An 18,137-nucleotide genomic window follows, 5' to 3' on the forward strand; every position below is an offset into this window, starting at 1 on the left:
ATTTTCAGTCAAAAACAAAACACCACTCTCTCACCATCCTTAATGAAGCGGTTATTCTGAGTTCCCAGTTGGTCTTCATTGGTTTCAAAGCACCTCAAATTCCTGAATTATCACAAACACAAAACGATAGTGGACCACCTCAGTCCATTGGAGCAGCGGCGTTCTGAATTTTAGAGGTTTTCAGTTAACCTTTTACAGACCACCAGTTCCTGACTCGTGAACCAGCTCAGAGCCAGTGAAAGTCTCCCAGCAGATCTCACAAACCCCTAAACTCGAGCAAATTTCTGGAGGCCTGGCTTCTCAGACCACCCCTCTCTGGTCTTCATGGGAACGCTGGTGGAAGACAAATGAAACGGCAGCATCCCAGGACGACACCAGAACCGGGTCTTTCAGTCCTCTCTTATCAAATTAAATATTGATATTTCCCCCATGTTGACACAACCAAAGCTATACTCATCTAAAATTACATTTATATTATAATCTAAAATCACGACTTTTGAAGATCAGTGTCTGCGGAGTACAACAGGGGAAGGTTTTCCTCACCGAAAGCAGTCTGTAAATGTAGCAGGTTTTCTTCTGTCCGTCTCTCCATACGCGAGCCATCGCCTGTTCATCATTGGCTGGGTTCCAGTCGGGATCAAACATCACCAGACGATTTGCCCCAATGAGGTTCAGACCGCATCCCCCGGCCTTACTGCTCAGCATGAAAATAAACTCAGGATTCTGAGAAAGTGAGGGAGACCGTAACGTGAGTTTCTCAGAAGACAATCATACGACACCTCGCACGCTTGGCAGATGTTACAGAGAGCACTTACGGAGGGGCTGTTAAACCTCTCGACGATCTTGGCTCTTTTCTTGATGGACATTGTTCCGTCAAGACGAACGTAGAGATACCTATTTAAGAGCAAACAGACTGTCACAGGCAAGCAAATAAACGGAGCTCCTGAACGACATGGTTTACTTTCTACTGAACAATATCGTCTTACCGCCGAGCTCGACATAATTTCTCAAAGAGATCCAGTATCTGTGTGTAGTTAGAGACCAGCACAACTTTGTCGCTAGTTGTACTTCGGGTCATGGCCAGAATGTAGTCCAGAACCAGCATTTTGCCTAAAAGCACAATTCTATGTCACTATCAATGTTTTCAAAATATTGAAAAATATAGAAAAGTAGAATATTGCTGGAGATGTGCTAATAATAAACTCCTTAAAATAATATAAACTCAGGGCTAGTAATAAGCTCCATGATACATTCCATACAAAATGCTTCCCTTTAAGATGTCAGGCAGTTTATAGTTTCATAACCATTTGTTATTTCAGAATAACTCTTAGTTACAAAGTTCATGAAACGCCAATTTTGGACGGCGAGGGAGCCAAGTGAAAATTTGGGAGTGCGGCGCATTGTAAAATGCGAGGCCAGTCTGACCTGAGAGCTGAGGCTCCACTGCTTTAGAGGAGTAGCCTGGAGGGAACAGGTCCAAAGCCCCCTCAAAGCCCTCCTCTCCCGCCACACACTTGTCATAGATGAGAGACGGATCTGTCGGAAATGAAAAATACCAATCATAGTCATTCCTGAAAGCATGTGTGTCATGGTGTGTGAGTGTATGTCGTGGTGTGTGTGTGTGTGTGTGTGTGTGTGTGTGTGTGAAGCTGCAGACTCACGGTTGCAGAGCTTTTTAAGGGAGGTGATGGATGAGAGAGAAGACACGCTGATTTTGCCCTGTTGGAGACTCTCCACTGGCTTCGCCTGCTTCAGGAACAGTTTATACAACTCTTCCTGGAGAGGAGTCAGTCTGCAGGAGGCACATGGGTACATTTCAACAACAACAACAGCTTTAGTCAGGAGACACAGACATATCTCTGCTTGTTAAAGAGGTCTTCAGTCTAAACCCATATGGTTTCAAAACTAAATTTCTGAAAGGTAGAGGGGAAGTGGCGTGAGAACAGATAGCACAAGTTGTTAATAACCAGGGAGTAACCGACCTGCAACACACCACCTGCTCGATCTTCACAGGCAGGTACTTAGAGAGAATGTCTGAGGTCCTTCTGATTAAACATCTGGGAAAAGTCAATGAAAGTATATTATATGAGGGGATTTGAAAGATGTGGTAATTAGTTAGTTAGCTGACTGACGGGAAGGAGGACATGGTATGTGAAAAGCACCTGTTGACAATGCTGATGAGCTCTTTGAGTTTCTCCTCTCCTGCGAGCCTGTCTTTGTCGCTGGCGTCAGCATCACGGCCCTTTAGAATGGGAACCTCAAACTTCCTCTTGAACTCCTGTGCTGTACCTGAGAAAGAGAGAGAGAGAGAGAATTATAGGGACTGAGAGAGAACACAACCATACTATCATAAGGGACAGGTTTAAGCACAGCTAAATGGCAAATGCTTACCGAGGATCCCAGAGTTTACAAAGTGAACCAGGCTGAAATATTCTAGTAAGTCATTCTGAATGGGTGTGCCTGATATGAGCACTCTTCTCTGGGCATTCATGGTGTTCAGTGCCTGATAAGTCTGGTTATCAGAGTTTTTCAACCTGTGACCCTAAATAATGCACATAGAAAACACAGGCTTGTAATTTAAAATTTACGTTCAGTAGTATTTGTAGGCGTACTGGTAAGACGACTGTCGTACCTCATCACAGATGACTAGTCCGACTTTTCCCCTGTGCAGAACCTGAGCGTGCAGCCGGAATGTTTCATATGATATGATCAAGATCGGTGTGGGCACCCTCAAACCATTCTGGGAAATGAAGTTCACTAGAGGAGCAGAAATAATCCATTTCAAACTAATATCCTTAAATTCAGACACTGCCAACATAGCTCGACCATGTACCCATAACTTCTCCCTCGTTTAAGACAGTACAGTTCTCAGATTAGGGAGGTCCTTAGACCCTCTAGGAGATGGACAGAAAATGTAATGCATGTAATACAATAACAGTACTCTACCACGGAAAAATTTCACAAATCAAGAGGCTCAGTTAAATCAACTATTCAGAGGCCCATCTGAATTGGGTGCCCAGGTCCAGTCCTGGAGAGCTGAAGTTCTGTTGTTTTTGTTCTTGCCTCATTATTAGAGTTTGTTTTTTTTTACCTGCCAAACATATGTGTACCTTCCCAAGCCAATCAGAGACCAGCAGGACTGGAACATTCTACCTATTGTATAATGTACCCCTAATCACTCCCCTACCAGACAATCCTGATTTCACATCACTTTCTATAATGGAATTAGACTGAGAAGTCTTACTTAATCAGTAACCTTAAAATCTGAACAAAACAAAAGCATGACTTTCATATCCACAGGTATCTATTAGAGTAAAAAAAAGAAACCAGACCTTCAGAAAAACATTACCTAGTTTTCGATCAATCTCTTCCTTTGAGCCTCCATCGATCGCGACAGGTAAAACGCGTTCCTCGAGCCATTTGCCGACCTCATTGTACCAGTTGCGCACCAGGCTGGACGGAGAGACCACTATAACCTTGTCAATCTCTGGCTTAGCGTCAGGGCTCTGACGCAGAAGTGTCCACATAAGTGTGATGCACTGTAAGGTCTTTCCCAGACCCATCTCATCTGCCATGATGCAGCCGTATGACCCAGGGATTCGTCTCCCCGTCACGCAGTCCCACAGGAACTTCACCCCCTGTGACACACGGAGACATCAAACATAAACCATCCAACTCACCACAATGAAAGGCAAGAGCTGATCAAACCAAAAAAACTCCCCACATTCAGAAGCAGAGGTGAGAATGGATATAAATAATACCCCAAACCCATTCAACATCCACATTCAGTAGGGTGGATGAACAGAAGTATCTCCATTTCAGGAGAACTTGCCTCTCTTTGATGAGGTCGCAGGACTTTACTGAGCACCGGGTCCACAACTACATGCACTGGCTGTTTATCCCTGTGGAAAAGATGTGCATCTGTAAAGGAATTCACCTCAGAACTACACTGTGTACACAGCTGCAAATGTACAAACACAGCTTTGATCTGAACGGTGTTAAGAAATACACTGTAAATGATTTATTGTATATTACTGTTTTTTTTTTTTTAATGACTTATTTTAGCTTACTTATCTATTTTGAGGCTGTCGTGGGCACTGAGGGCAGGCGGTTCATAAAGCACCAGAGCTCCCTCCTCAAACGGGTCGTGCAGAGCTCTCCTTACCCCAGCTCGCTTCAGCCCCAGCGCCCGGATACCCAGAGAGCCTGCAGAGAGAAAACACGCCACTCAGTGTATTCCTCAGTCATAGAAAACCACACTGTCTGACAGTTCTTGTTTGAAATGCAGACATCTAGACTTAAACCTGACGACTGAAGACCCATGCTTTGAAAATCATGATGGGAAACACACAGAGGAAACACACAGTCAGAGGAAACGTAACCTCCACTCAGTGCTCTACTCTTAAGGTGATCAATACTGAGGTGCCAAATGGGCACAGAATGTAATACATCTCTAAAAATGTAATTACCTGTGTAGTTAGGAATGGGAACTTTGAATGGCCTGGAGAGAATGCTGCGTATAAAGGCTTCCTGTGTGGAAAAAATTGACACATGGATCAAGCAAAAAAAAAAAAAAAAACACAAAAAAACCCAGTATATATATATATGCATATATATAAAATATTACACCACACACACATACATATATATATATATTAAAAAACAACAACAACAACAACAATAACAAAACACGCTACCATACATGCATTGCTTCATAGATGTGTTTTTTTCTGACCTTGTCTACAGTAATTTGCTTTTCACTCAACTTCCCCAAATACCTACAAATCAACACATTACAGTCATTCACATAACTGGGTGTTGCAACGTGTAATACATGTTACTTAAAACACTTATTTTCTGTTTTGCACACACTAAATTTTAATGCTACAACCTTGCATCTCTGCCACACGTAAAAAGATGAAAATGAATGATGTTAACGTACCACCATGTCTTCCTCTTCCTCCTCCTCCTCTTCTTCCTAAGTAAACAAAATGACATCGGCATTAAGAAGCACATAATCAAATTGCCATGACATACTACTGATGGTAAGCGCACATAACCATCCGCATACCATCCCTTAAAGAGACGTTAAATAAATCTAGGTGTATCACAGGCCCATTCTGTCTTGCGATGGCGTTAAGCCCACGAACACCTGTAAGTGTATCCTTATCTAATGTCTGAATGTACCATTCAGGGCGCTATTAGAGTTTTGATTCCTTTATTCAAAAGTATGTGGCTATGGCTGATGAATGACATGTCTGTGAGACGGCAATCTACCCGTAATTACTATTATGTTTAGACCAAGGGCACCTTTTTTTTAATCATTTTTGTGATGTGTGAGTAGAGGAGGAAGAAGAAGACAAAAAAGAAGAACAGCAATACCAGCAACAACAGCAACAACAACAACAGCAATAATAATAATAAATATAATAATAATAATTATAATAATAATAATAAAATTAAACCAAAACTTTAACATGGAGGAATTGTAGGAAACATAGCTAAGAGGGTTATCTAATCATACTCAGTTTCAAGCTGACACTGAGCTTGACCTACAGGGTACAACACAACGTTACACCCTTTATCGTTGGACGCCCTCTGTTGCTCAAAGAAAGAACATTCAATAATAAGTTGTTCGACCTAATGCAATTTGAGGAGAAATAAAGTTAGGTAATAGCCTCGGCATGAATTCAATTTTAGATTATTTTACAACTGGACAAATTCAATTATGGAGAATCCACATCCTTTGCTCTTTTCTAACTGGTGAAAAACCGAACAGAATATTTTGAAACGCGTTTGGACTATTGAACCTCAACGGCTACCGTTCATTTGCGTATTCTGCGCGCGGGTTATTTAACAAACATAAATACACTATTTTGGCACCTTATCGCGTCGCATTATACGAATATTTTGATTTCCTCCACGGTTGCTGCATTGCACGTCATCGTTTTCTTTGGGCACTTGGGTTACGATTGTATTGGCTTCGCTGTGAGAATAACTATGATGGTTGGCAAGCCAATATTTACCATAAGATCCGTTTGCTAACATTAGTTCACAACGTTAATAGTAGCAAAACGATTCAGCCGACCACTAAACGATTTCACCAGATCCACTCAGCGACACCCGTTTTCTTTTTGTTTTAAATCACGTCTGACTGCGTCCTACACATCTGTCGGAAATGGTGAGAATTCTGCTTTTCTTGATAGTTACTTGCGATACAGTGACAGCGGGAAACTGTAAACCTTCTTCGTTTTAGAGTTATAGTTTAAGTTTGATATTAAACAGTGGTGCTGCACTTCTTAAAAATGGTGTACTGTGAATTAATTTAATTCTCACAGAGAAGAAGTTTAGCTCCAAGCCAAGTTGCTAAGAGAAAACAAGGGATTGACTCATCTGAGGATGAAGACTGGGATCCGGAAACTGTAAGTGTTATTGACGTTTGCTGAAAGATTGAAACATATTCAGCCTGCCAAAAAAAAAAGTTGCTTATTTAGAAGTGTGTATGAATTTCATTTTACTTGGTATTACAGACGAAAAAGCGGAGAAAGGGGGAGAAACAGTGTCGAGAAAACTACATCTCTCCCTACAGGAAACCCCTGACGCAGCTAAGCAACCGACCTGTGTGTGTTGACAGCAGTGAACACGTAAGTTGCTCAGGTACACAGGCATCTGTGGTCAAAATGCTTTTAAAGAAATGCTCATCACCTTTTGTCTTTAAGAATTTTGCATTTGATATTTTAATTTTCAATTTTTTCTTTTTTTTTTGAAAGAATAAACTTGAACTTACATTTTTCACGCATGAAATGCAGCTAAAAGGTAGTTCAACATAGAACAGTGAATAAAAGTACTTGAGAACATTCGGAAAATTAGGAATATATAAAACGAGGCAGTCGGGGAAATTGAGAGAGAGATTTAGAATCTGTCTCAGTCAGTGGCCAGTACAGTGAAACTCAGACAGCTTTAATGTGCTCTGTCTTTGTGTCAATACCCTTCCAGTAGCATGTTTTCAAGTTATAGACTATTTGTAGGTATTTGGGGAAGTTGAGTGAAAAGCAAATTACTGTAGACAAGGTCAGAAAAAAACACATCTATGAAGCAATGCATGTATGGTAGCGTGTTTTGTTATTGTTGTTGTTGTTGTTTTTTAATACATATATATGTGTGTGTGTGTGTAGTGTAATATTTTATATATATGTATATATATATATATATATATATACTGGGTTTTTTTGTGGGGTTTTTTTTTTTTGCTTGATCCATGTGTCAATTTTTTCCACACAGGAAGCCTTTATACGCAGCATTCTCTCCAGGCCATTCAAAGTTCCCATTCCTAACTACACAGGTAATTACATTTTTAGAGATGTATTACATTCTGTGCCCATTTGGCACCTCAGTATTGATCACCTTAAGAGTAGAGCACTGAGTGGAGGTTACGTTTCCTCTGACTGTGTGTTTCCTCTGTGTGTTTCCCATCATGATTTTCAAAGCATGGGTCTTCAGTCGTCAGATTTAAGTCTAGATGTCTGCATTTCAAACAAGAACTGTCAGACAGTGTGGTTTTCTATGACTGAGGAATACACTGAGTGGTGTGTTTTCTCTCTGCAGGCTCTCTGGGTATCCGGGCGCTGGGGCTGAAGCGAGCTGGGGTAAGGAGAGCTCTGCACGACCCGTTTGAGGAGGGAGCTCTGGTGCTTTATGAACCGCCTGTCCTCAGTGCCCACGACAGCCTCAAAATAGATAAGTAAGCTAAAATAAGTCATTAAAAAAAAAAACAGTAATATACAATAAATCATTTACAGTGTATTTCTTAACACCGTTCAGATCAAAGCTGTGTTTATACATTTGCAGCTGTGTACACAGTGTAGTTCTGAGGTGAATTCCTTTACAAATGCACATCTTTTCCACAGGGATAAACAGCCAGTGCATGTAGTTGTGGACCCGGTGCTCAGTAAAGTCCTGCGACCTCATCAAAGAGAGGCAAGTTCTCCTGAAATGGAGATACTTCTGTTCATCCACCCTACTGAATGTGGATGTTGAATGGGTTTGGGGTATTATTCTATCCATTCTCACCTCTGCTTCTGAATGTGGGGTTTTTTTTGGTTTGATCAGCTCTTGCCTTTCATTGTGGTGAGTTGGATGGTTTATGTTTGATGTCTCCGTGTGTCACAGGGGGTGAAGTTCCTGTGGGACTGCGTGACGGGGAGACGAATCCCTGGGTCATACGGCTGCATCATGGCAGACGAGATGGGTTTGGGAAAGACCTTACAGTGCATCACACTTATGTGGACACTTCTGCGTCAGAGCCCTGACGCTAAGCCAGAGATCGACAAGGTTATAGTGGTCTCGCCGTCCAGCCTGGTGCGCAACTGGTACAATGAGGTCGGCAAATGGCTTGGGGGACGCGTTTTACCTGTCGCGATCGATGGAGGCTCAAAGGAAGAGATTGATCGAAAACTAGGTAATGTTTTTCTGAAGGTCTGGTTTCTTTTTTTTACTCTAATAGATACCTGTGGATATGAAAGTCATGCTTTTGTTTTGTTCAGATTTTAAGGTTACTGATTAAGTAAGACTTCTCAGTCTAATTCCATTATAGAAAGTGATGTGAAATCAGGATTGTCTGGTAGGGGAGTGATTAGGGGTACATTATACAATAGGTAGAATGTTCCAGTCCTGCTGGTCTCTGATTGGCTTGGGAAGGTACACATATGTTTGGCAGGAAAAAAAAAACAAACTCTAATAATGAGGCAAGAACAAAAACAACAGAACTTCAGCTCTCCAGGACTGGACCTGGGCGCCCAATTCAGATGGGCCTCTGAATAGTTGATTTAACTGAGCCTCTTGATTTGTGAAATATTTCCGTGGTAGAGTACTGTTATTGTATTACATGCATTACATTTTCTGTCCATCTCCTAGAGGGTCTAAGGACCTCCCTAATCTGAGAACTGTACTGTCTTAAACGAGGGGGAAGTTATGGGTACATGGTCGAGCTATGTTGGCAGTGTCTGAATTTAAGGATATTAGTTTGAAATGGATTATTTCTGCTCCTCTAGTGAACTTCATTTCCCAGAATGGTTTGAGGGTGCCCACACCGATCTTGATCATATCATATGAAACATTCCGGCTCCACGCTCAGGTTCTGCACAGGGGAAAAGTCGGACTAGTCATCTGTGATGAGGTACGACAGTCATCTTACCAGTACGCCTACAAATACTACTGAACGTAAATTTTAGATTACAAGCCTGTGTTTTTCTGTGTGCTTTATTTAGGGTCACAGGTTGAAAAACTCTGATAACCAGACTTATCAGGCACTGAACACCATGAATGCCCAGAGAAGAGTGCTCATATCAGGCACACCCATTCAGAATGACTTACTAGAATATTTCAGCCTGGTTCACTTTGTAAACTCTGGGATCCTCGGTAAGCATTTGCCATTTAGCTGTGCTTAAACCTGTCCCTTATGATAGTATGGTTGTGTTCTCTCTCAGTCCCTATAATTCTCTCTCTCTCTCTCTCTCTCTCTCTTTCTCAGGTACAGCACAGGAGTTCAAGAGGAAGTTTGAGGTTCCCATTCTAAAGGGCCGTGATGCTGACGCCAGCGACAAAGACAGGCTCGCAGGAGAGGAGAAACTCAAAGAGCTCATCAGCATTGTCAACAGGTGCTTTTCACATACCATGTCCTCCTTCCCGTCAGTCAGCTAACTAACTAATTACCACAGCTTTCAAATCCCCTCATATAATATACTTTCATTGACTTTTCCCAGGTGCTTAATCAGAAGGACCTCAGACATTCTCTCTAAGTACCTGCCTGTGAAGATCGAGCAGGTGGTGTGTTGCAGGTCGGTTACTCCCTGGTTATTAACAACTTGTGCTATCTGTTCTCACGCCACTTCCCCTCTACCTTTCAGAAATGTGTGAGATTTAGTTTTGAAACCATATGGGTTTAGACTGAAGACCTCTTTAACAAGCAGAGATATGTCTGTGTCTCCTGACTAAAGCTGTTGTTGTTGTTGAAATGTACCCATGTGCCTCCTGCAGACTGACTCCTCTCCAGGAAGAGTTGTATAAACTGTTCCTGAAGCAGGCGAAGCCAGTGGAGAGTCTCCAACAGGGCAAAATCAGCGTGTCTTCTCTCTCATCCATCACCTCCCTTAAAAAGCTCTGCAACCGTGAGTCTGCAGCTTCACACGCACACACACACACACACCACGACACACACACACACACCACGACACACACTCACACACCACGACACACATGCTTTCGGGAATGACTATGATTGGTATTTTTCATTTCCGACAGATCCATCTCTCATCTATGACAAGTGTGTGGCGGGAGAGGAGGGCTTTGAGGGGGCTTTGGACCTGTTCCCTCCAGGCTACTCCTCTAAAGCAGTGGAGCCTCAGCTCTCAGGTCAGACTGGCCTCGCATTTTACAATGCGCCGCACTCCCAAATTTTCACTTGGCTCCCTCGCCGTCCAAAATTGGCGTTTCATGAACTTTGTAACTAAGACTTATTCTGAAATAACAAATGGTTATGAAACTATAAACTGCCTGACATCTTAAAGGGAAGCATTTTGTATGGAATGTATCATGGAGCTTATTACTAGCCCTGAGTTTATATTATTTTAAGGAGTTTATTATTAGCACATCTCCAGCAATATTCTACTTTTCTATATTTTTCAATATTTTAAAAACATTGATGGTGACATAGAATTGTGCTTTTAGGCAAAATGCTGGTTCTGGACTACATTCTGGCCATGACCCGAAGTACAACTAGCGACAAAGTTGTGCTGGTCTCTAACTACACACAGACACTGGATCTCTTTGAGAAATTATGTCGAGCTCGGCGGTAAGACGATATTGTTCGGGTAGAAAGTAAACCATGTCGTTCAGGAGCTCCGTTTATTTGCTTGCCTGTGACAGTCTGTTTGCTCTTAAATAGGTATCTCTACGTTCGTCTTGACGGAACAATGTCCATCAAGAAAAGAGCCAAGATCGTCGAGAGGTTTAACAGCCCCTCCGTAAGTGCTCTCTGTAACATCTGCCAAGCGTGCGAGGTGTCGTATGATTGTCTTCTGAGAAACTCACGTTACGGTCTCCCTCACTTTCTCAGAATCCGGAGTTTATTTTCATGCTGAGCAGTAAGGCCGGGGGATGCGGTCTGAACCTCATTGGGGCAAATCGTCTGGTGATGTTTGATCCCGACTGGAACCCAGCCAATGACGAACAGGCGATGGCTCGCGTATGGAGAGATGGACAGAAGAAAACCTGCTACATTTACAGACTGCTTTCGGTGAGCAAAACCTTCCCCTGTTGTGCTCCGCAGACACTGATCTTCAAAAGTCGTGATTTTAGATTATAATATAAATGTAATTTTAGATGAGTATAGCTTTGGTTGTGTCAACATGGGGGAAATATCAATATTTAATATGGGCAAACAAACCTGGAGGTCTTAAATCAGCACAACCTTCCACTAATGCATTATTACGCAGCAGTATCAATATATTGTATTACTATTGAGTAATTAAAGACCTGTTGTGATAACCAGAGTTATCTGGCCAGTCCAGAGGTTTAATAATTTGTCTGGTTTTGTAAAATATAATGAAGTACCATGCCCTGGATGTCATGTTTTGTGTTATCTGCAGACGGGCACCATTGAAGAGAAGATACTGCAGAGACAAGCCCATAAGAAAGCCCTGAGCAGCTGTGTGGTGGATGAGGAGCAGGATGTGGAGAGACATTTCTCCCTGGGAGAATTACGAGAGCTCTTCTCTCTCAACCAAGAGACAGTCAGCGACACACACGACAGGTACGCCAACCAGAACACAAGGCCTGTTGGTCGCTGAATTGTCTTTTCTTCTAATGTGTTGGCGGCGCTCATTTGAGAGCAGCAGTTGATTCTTGTTTAAAGATAAACCCTAAAACCGCTGATTCAGCGCTCATGATTAATCCTTCACAAACGGGGTAAGTTAGGTTAGGTCAGCGTTGGAACAAAATGAACTGGGACTCTATAACCACTGTGTATATCTGGTTTCCGGATGTTGAATCCGGTGATAATAAACGTCCTCTGCTCCATCACGCCGTAGGTTTCGTTGCCGGCGTTGCGTCAACGGCCGTCAGGTGCGTCCACCTCCGGAAGATTCCGACTGCACCAGCGACCTGTCCAACTGGCATCACTGCTCTGATAAGAGAGGACTGAAAGACCCGGTTCTGGTGTCGTCCTGGGATGCTGCCGTTTCATTTGTCTTCCACCAGCGTTCCCATGAAGACCAGAGAGGGGTGGTCTGAGAGCCGGGCCTCCAGAAATTTGCTCGAGTTTAGGGGTTTGTGAGATCTGCTGGGAGACTTTCACTGGCTCTGAGCTGGTTCACGAGTCAGGAACTGGTGGTCTGTAAAAGGTTAACTGAAAACCTCTAAAATTCAGAACGCCGCTGCTCCAATGGACTGAGGTGGTCCACTATCGTTTTGTGTTTGTGATAATTCAGGAATTTGAGGTGCTTTGAAACCAATGAAGACCAACTGGGAACTCAGGATAACCGCTTCATTAAGGATAGTGAGAGAGTGGTGTTTTGTTTTTGACTGAAAATGCCAAAGCAAGGCCTTTATGCTTTTTGAAGCAAAACAAAAGTAACAAAAAGAATGGATAAAAAAAAAATAAAGAAGTGTGCACAGTATAATCAGAGTAAGTGAAGAGTTAGGAACATCTAACTCTCAGCATTTCAAGATAATGAGGCTTCAGACTGTCTAAAATGCTACGCTTTCCTTTTATGTTGTCTTCATTTTATTTACAGTGTAAATATAATAATAAGTCACTTTATTTTCATCGTTTGCCTTCATTAAAAAGCCTTTGTAGAAAGTCTTCTGTTATTTTCAACAAGCAAAAGCTTGTTTAAGAGTATAACAACTTGAAATTCCTTTGTAAGAAAAACTGATGAGTTCTAGAAAATGTTCCATTTGCAGCTGCAGTCTATGTCTGTAAGTCCTGTTTCAGTGAGAGGGCTGGTCACATGACACTGACATGGTCAGCCATGGTGGATTTGGAGTCCCAGTTGTCAGATAAGATATTACAGTAGGGGAGAAGCTTTCTCAGGGCTCGTCCTTTGACCTCTGGGTCCCGATCGAGCGGGTTTAAGCGCAGATCCAAACTGAGCCGACGTGACGGGCGACAGGTTTCGATCAATTTTCCAAACTCCAGAAGATCAGCTGGGAGAATGAAGTTTGAGCTGTACAGAAGACCACAAGAACAGTCACGTTCTTACTCTCTCCAACATCATCAAAATCATTTTCATACAAAATCAGTCAAAATGATGAAACATGAAGAATGTACATCAAAACAGTTATAAATTACCTGAGGTCCAGTTTTGTTATGTTACTGGGGGAGTTTCCGGTGAACAGTTCAGCTAACTCGATAACATGCTTGGCTGACATAGAGAAGGCAAATCAATACACTTTGCAATGTGAATATATTTTCAGAACTTACATTTTAATTATAAATAAAAATCTTACCTATTCTATTCTGTGATAATGACAGAGACTGTAGAAAGGGAAGCCCTTTCAGTGCAGACACAAACGGCTTGAGAAAACCTTCTTTTTCAGCACATTTGTCGAGAAGCCGGCAGTCTCTCAACGACAGCTCTGTGATTAAACACGGGCAGAGACATCTGCTCATTTTGTTGCTGTCACATACACACTGATAACTTTCTTTGAGAACAAGTTACCACAATACATTTAGATTACATGTAACGTATGCCGTTACCTTCAAGCATGGAGCGCTGAAGAAGATTACAAATCTCTTGTTGACAGTCAGCCAAGTTAGTGTCTTCTAACTTGAGCACTTTCAGAAGACGATTTGACTCTGTTAAAAAACAAAAGAACTCACCGTGAGTGCAACGCTAACTGTTTTATGCACATCACTGACGTGACACAAAGATCCCTCTGGTTCTCTTGTCTAGGTTTTCTTATTTCATGACTAATCATATACATCAAAATAAAACAGAACGTGATGTGACATGATGGTCAAAAGACTTATTTGCTCTCTATATCCAACAGTTTCTTACGGACAAAAAACCCCCAAGAGGAATGGCTGCTCATGTATACTGATGTTATTCTTACAAAACCATTACAGGAAACTGTTCAAATTCACAATATGAACATAAACTATTTCCTTACAATTTTCCAATTACTCCTTTTCAAAGGTACGCCTAAATACTGAAATCCAACGAAAATTGGTAACTGCATAGTAAATTCATTTCTATTGTCTGAAATGGCTCTTACACTCACATTTACAACAAATTGCAAATAGCGTGCTTTAACAGTTGCAGTCTTAAACAGGATTTGGCTTACATGCCATTGCTTTTAGAAATCAAGTCCACATTTGCACTCTGACTCCAACCCAAACTTTTTAGCATTTTACAAGTTTTCTTAACAGACCCAAATAATCTGGCAGAATCAGAACAGATGTTTAAACACACGCAGCTTGACAGACGTCCATTCATTTAAAGACTACACACATTAACATCTTATGGCAGAGCAGGTTTCTAATCAAGCGGTGCTTGTGTCGTGTCTTAGTTACCTGACAGTGTGAGGAGTAACAGACTTGCTTGCTGGATCCCCGTCAAGTGAAGAGAGGAGAGTTTTGGAGACCTTTTCAGCACCGCCAGGAAGCTGTCCAAATTCAGTGGTACGCTGCCAGATTTTACAGACAACCTCTCCAGTGAAAACACTGTAAGATAATGAGAAAAACAGCGCTCCTTAAAAATGATTTATTAACAGAACTGAATTCAATTGTGTGGACTCCTTTTATGGAGAATTTCTCTTAGTCCATGTTTATTGTCTAATTTTTTGATCGGAATAAATAAACCTGTAAAATCTATTCAAATCAATAAATATTTTAATACTGATACCAAAGACCAAAGCATGTGAAAACTATGAAAACGGCTACTGGTCGATTAGCGCTATGAAAAAGCACTATGAAAAAGCCATGTTTAGACAATATGGCACAGATTCCAATGTGTATTTTGGAGAACTGTACAGCTTTTGAGGTTAAAGTAAGGCATTATACTAAACATATAGAGAAAGCAATACACACATGTGTCAGTAGGTGCCTTTGGACCAGGTTTCCATCTGATTTTAGTGTCCTGAACTGGGGGGCAGATCTCCAGAGAAAGGCATCTCAATGTGGGACAGGCATTCATCAAGAGGACAACGGGGAGATGTTCGGATATGGGGCTGACACTTAAATCAGTGAGGGAGCAGCTGGGGTTACGAAATAGTTGTCTCAGAGAGTCAATCAGCACCATCATCTCGTTATCTTTAATGAGCCCTGAAAAGACATCCGCAAAGATTCATTTGATACCAGACACCTTCACACATGCCCTGTGCTGTCTTCTTTCTTGATGTACCTTCTCCCATTCATTTGATCTATTATTTTACTTGATTGGAAATGTTAAAGTTGTGTTACTTGATATTCGCTCTGTTTGGGGAGGGGCAATATTTTCTCAAGTTTTTTTTTTTTTTTTTTTTAACAAGTAAAATGAGCTATTAATTCCAGTAACCTGAAACATATAACAGTCATTTACTTCCTAGTCTTTAATACCATTCTCTCTAATACTAGCAAAACTAATCTAAATTCTTGGGAAATCGAACTGTCCGAAATGCATTTCACCGGCCACAACAACAACAGAAATGTTCCATTTTTAATTACTGTTTTTAGTGGGCACTTACAATCACTATGCAGATTGAGGGAATGAAGGCACACCCACAGAGGCAGGAAACGTGAAACCGAGTGAAGAATTTCACATTTGGACACCTCAAAGTCCAGAGAGTGGATCTGTCCCTTAGGGCATTGTGAAGCAGGACTACACGACGGTGCAAGCTGATTACACCGGCACCTGTCGCCTCTGCGTTGCCAGGCTGGAGTGCCGAAGGAAGAAGATGGATTTTCCGCGTCTGACCCTTCCGTCATAGAGGTCAGACTTATCCGTCGTCGTTTGTACGGAGTTGACGGCTTCTCCTCGTTCATGAAACACAGTCTGAAGTCTGAGAACCCGTGTTCCGAGCTGTGGGACTCAGACGCCAGACAACTCTGAGCACTGGAACTCCATTCCGCCAAAGAAAGACATCGACCCTCTCCTGAACTAGAGTGCATCTGGAACAGTGGATCTGATAGCTCAGCGTTCTGAGGTCCTCCACACCTTGGAGTGATCCAAGTAAGCAGAAAGGGATCGGGACACCTCCTCAGGACAACCTCTCTCACAGAGCCATGGTCCACGAGACGATGTACGACATAGATCATGTGCGTCCGGCCTTGTTTAAGCAGGGGGACGCCATCCTGCAGTTTAAGACACTTTACCCCTTTCTCCAAAACGCTCAGAACTGGCTGCATCTCCTGAGAAGCCAGTCTGCAGACATTTCTACTCGCTCCCATGAGAGAAAATGTCTGGACATACTTGGCAGTCATGAGAAGAATAGAACGATCGCTCAGGTTTGAGAGATAGCTTTTCCCTTGTCTCCCATACGTGAACATGACCGTGTGGAAGAGCCTTTCCAAGCATTTCTGCTTCCAGTCCTGATCAGGCTGAACAGACAGGAGAATAGCGAGCAGTAATCAAAACATATAAGAGCGCTGTATATCCACACTTCAGACTAATAGTTTGAATAATATGGACGCGCTACTCGTCGTCAGTTAGTTTACAAGTAAGAACGACTTCTCGACCCCGCTTAATGAAACTTAATAATAATAATAATAATAATAATAATAATAATAATAATAATAATGAAGTCGACAGCAACGATCGCAAAATTATTATCAACAATCATGGGATACCTTTGATCTGCAACGCCAAGTCTGATCCAAATCTCTAAATATCGCAGCCCAAACAGATGAAGTGCAGATTCCTAAAATTGCATTTAAATTGTCAGCATTAGCCTCACTTTTCAACTTATTACAAAGGAACTGATTCGGCGAGGTACTTACCTTTATGCTGAGCGACGCTTTCAATTCTGTCCAGATAAAAAATGTTCAGAAGAGGCAGAATGTCTTTGAGAAGAGAAGCTGGCAAGTCTAGATCAAACAGCATAGAGAAATGGTTATTCAAAGAAAATATCTCCGCCCCGAAAAAATTACGAAGACCAAGAATTGAACATCTTACCACAGGCCTGACTCTCAAGTGCATCCATATGTTCAGAAACATATTTGATGCACATTTGCACCAAAGTTGGAATGCGGCTCGTATCCATCTCCAATTCGGCCGTGACAAACTGGAGAGACAGCCTATACAAGTGTTACTACCGATTTCCGTTTACATAGATATCTACACGCGTGCCAAATTCTGCGCGGGCAAGCTTCATAATTTTACAAAGAGTCACCGTGTTGTTTAATGTTTTAAACACTTACTGTGATAGTGTTCACTACATAAACTTTCAATTTCCCCTGTAGCGGAACTACCAGAAAACAACTTCCGCTTACAAATATGCACCAAAGTAAAAGTCAGTTAAAAAAGAAAAATTTGTCATGCAGCAAAAATACGCATTTAAAAATGAAGTGGGAGTATTTAATTGCCTTTAAATGTAAGTCTTATTTGCAACGTCAGCTAATATTTAAAAAAAAACGTCTTTTGAAATAAGCTAGTAATGCTAAATAGGAACCCTTAGATTTGTTCTTGTGGTACAAATAGTATTTGCTCATAAAAAAAATACAGTCCTCAAATATTTCCTGTTATTTCACATCTACCAAATGTGATACACCCTCTGTTTCCTGTATCCCTCAGTCTGCAAATCTGATCATGTGGTTAACAGTTCAATAAAAGCATCAATGACGAGAGAACAGTTTGGACATCATTCAAAATGTCACTTTATTCACAATTTACATGAACGATCCACAACAGTTACAGAAGACACAATTCAGTCAACGAACAACATTTTGCAGAACAACAGTTGTCTTTGAACTTGTTTTTATGTTGTATTATCACAAGGATATCCGGTAGAGGTGTAGAGAATTGGATGGACTACATTTGAGAAAACGATGACGTGCAATGCAGCAACCGTGGAGGAAATCAAAATATTCGTATAATGCGACGCGATAAGGTGCCAAAATAGTATATTTATGTTTGTTAAATAACCCGCGCGTAGAATACGCA

General features: G+C 41.6%; 3 protein-coding genes across 3 annotated transcripts; 1 reads left to right on the forward strand and 2 right to left on the reverse strand.

The window, feature by feature from the left end:
- Window positions 1–300: 300 nt before the first annotated feature.
- LOC115827977 (DNA repair and recombination protein RAD54-like) lies at window positions 301–4,524 on the reverse strand. Its single transcript, XM_030791869.1, has 14 exons — window positions 4,470–4,524; window positions 4,071–4,206; window positions 3,833–3,902; window positions 3,350–3,638; window positions 2,633–2,757; window positions 2,392–2,542; window positions 2,163–2,289; window positions 1,983–2,057; window positions 1,662–1,792; window positions 1,426–1,536; window positions 987–1,110; window positions 816–894; window positions 544–723; window positions 301–399 (listed from the first exon to the last, which is right to left on the reverse strand). The coding sequence occupies exons 4-14, from the start codon at window positions 3,573–3,575 to the stop codon at window positions 301–303; spliced, it is 1,428 nt and encodes a 475-aa protein (XP_030647729.1). The 5' UTR covers window positions 3,576–3,638; window positions 3,833–3,902; window positions 4,071–4,206; window positions 4,470–4,524.
- A 606-nt stretch (window positions 4,525–5,130) lies between these two features.
- On the forward strand, window positions 5,131–12,288 carry rad54l (RAD54 like). Its single transcript, XM_030791870.1, has 18 exons — window positions 5,131–5,154; window positions 6,339–6,422; window positions 6,531–6,644; window positions 7,282–7,342; window positions 7,606–7,741; window positions 7,908–7,977; window positions 8,170–8,458; window positions 9,051–9,175; window positions 9,267–9,417; window positions 9,530–9,656; window positions 9,762–9,836; window positions 10,036–10,166; window positions 10,300–10,410; window positions 10,726–10,849; window positions 10,943–11,021; window positions 11,114–11,293; window positions 11,646–11,809; window positions 12,087–12,288. Exons 1-18 carry the CDS (start codon window positions 5,131–5,133, stop codon window positions 12,286–12,288), a joined length of 2,247 nt encoding a protein of 748 aa, XP_030647730.1.
- A 686-nt stretch (window positions 12,289–12,974) lies between these two features.
- Window positions 12,975–17,318, reverse strand: LOC115828032 (leucine-rich repeat-containing protein 41-like). The gene is made up of 10 exons (XM_030791944.1): window positions 17,151–17,318; window positions 16,976–17,062; window positions 16,826–16,896; window positions 15,724–16,576; window positions 15,089–15,322; window positions 14,573–14,722; window positions 13,757–13,855; window positions 13,507–13,635; window positions 13,349–13,421; window positions 12,975–13,223 (listed from the first exon to the last, which is right to left on the reverse strand). Exons 1-10 carry the CDS (start codon window positions 17,236–17,238, stop codon window positions 13,004–13,006), a joined length of 2,004 nt encoding a protein of 667 aa, XP_030647804.1. The 5' UTR covers window positions 17,239–17,318; the 3' UTR covers window positions 12,975–13,003.
- Window positions 17,319–18,137: the final 819 nt, after the last annotated feature.

This window comes from Chanos chanos, chromosome 14, assembly GCF_902362185.1.
Source record: "Chanos chanos chromosome 14, fChaCha1.1, whole genome shotgun sequence".
NCBI classification, from domain to species: domain Eukaryota; kingdom Metazoa; phylum Chordata; class Actinopteri; order Gonorynchiformes; family Chanidae; genus Chanos; species Chanos chanos.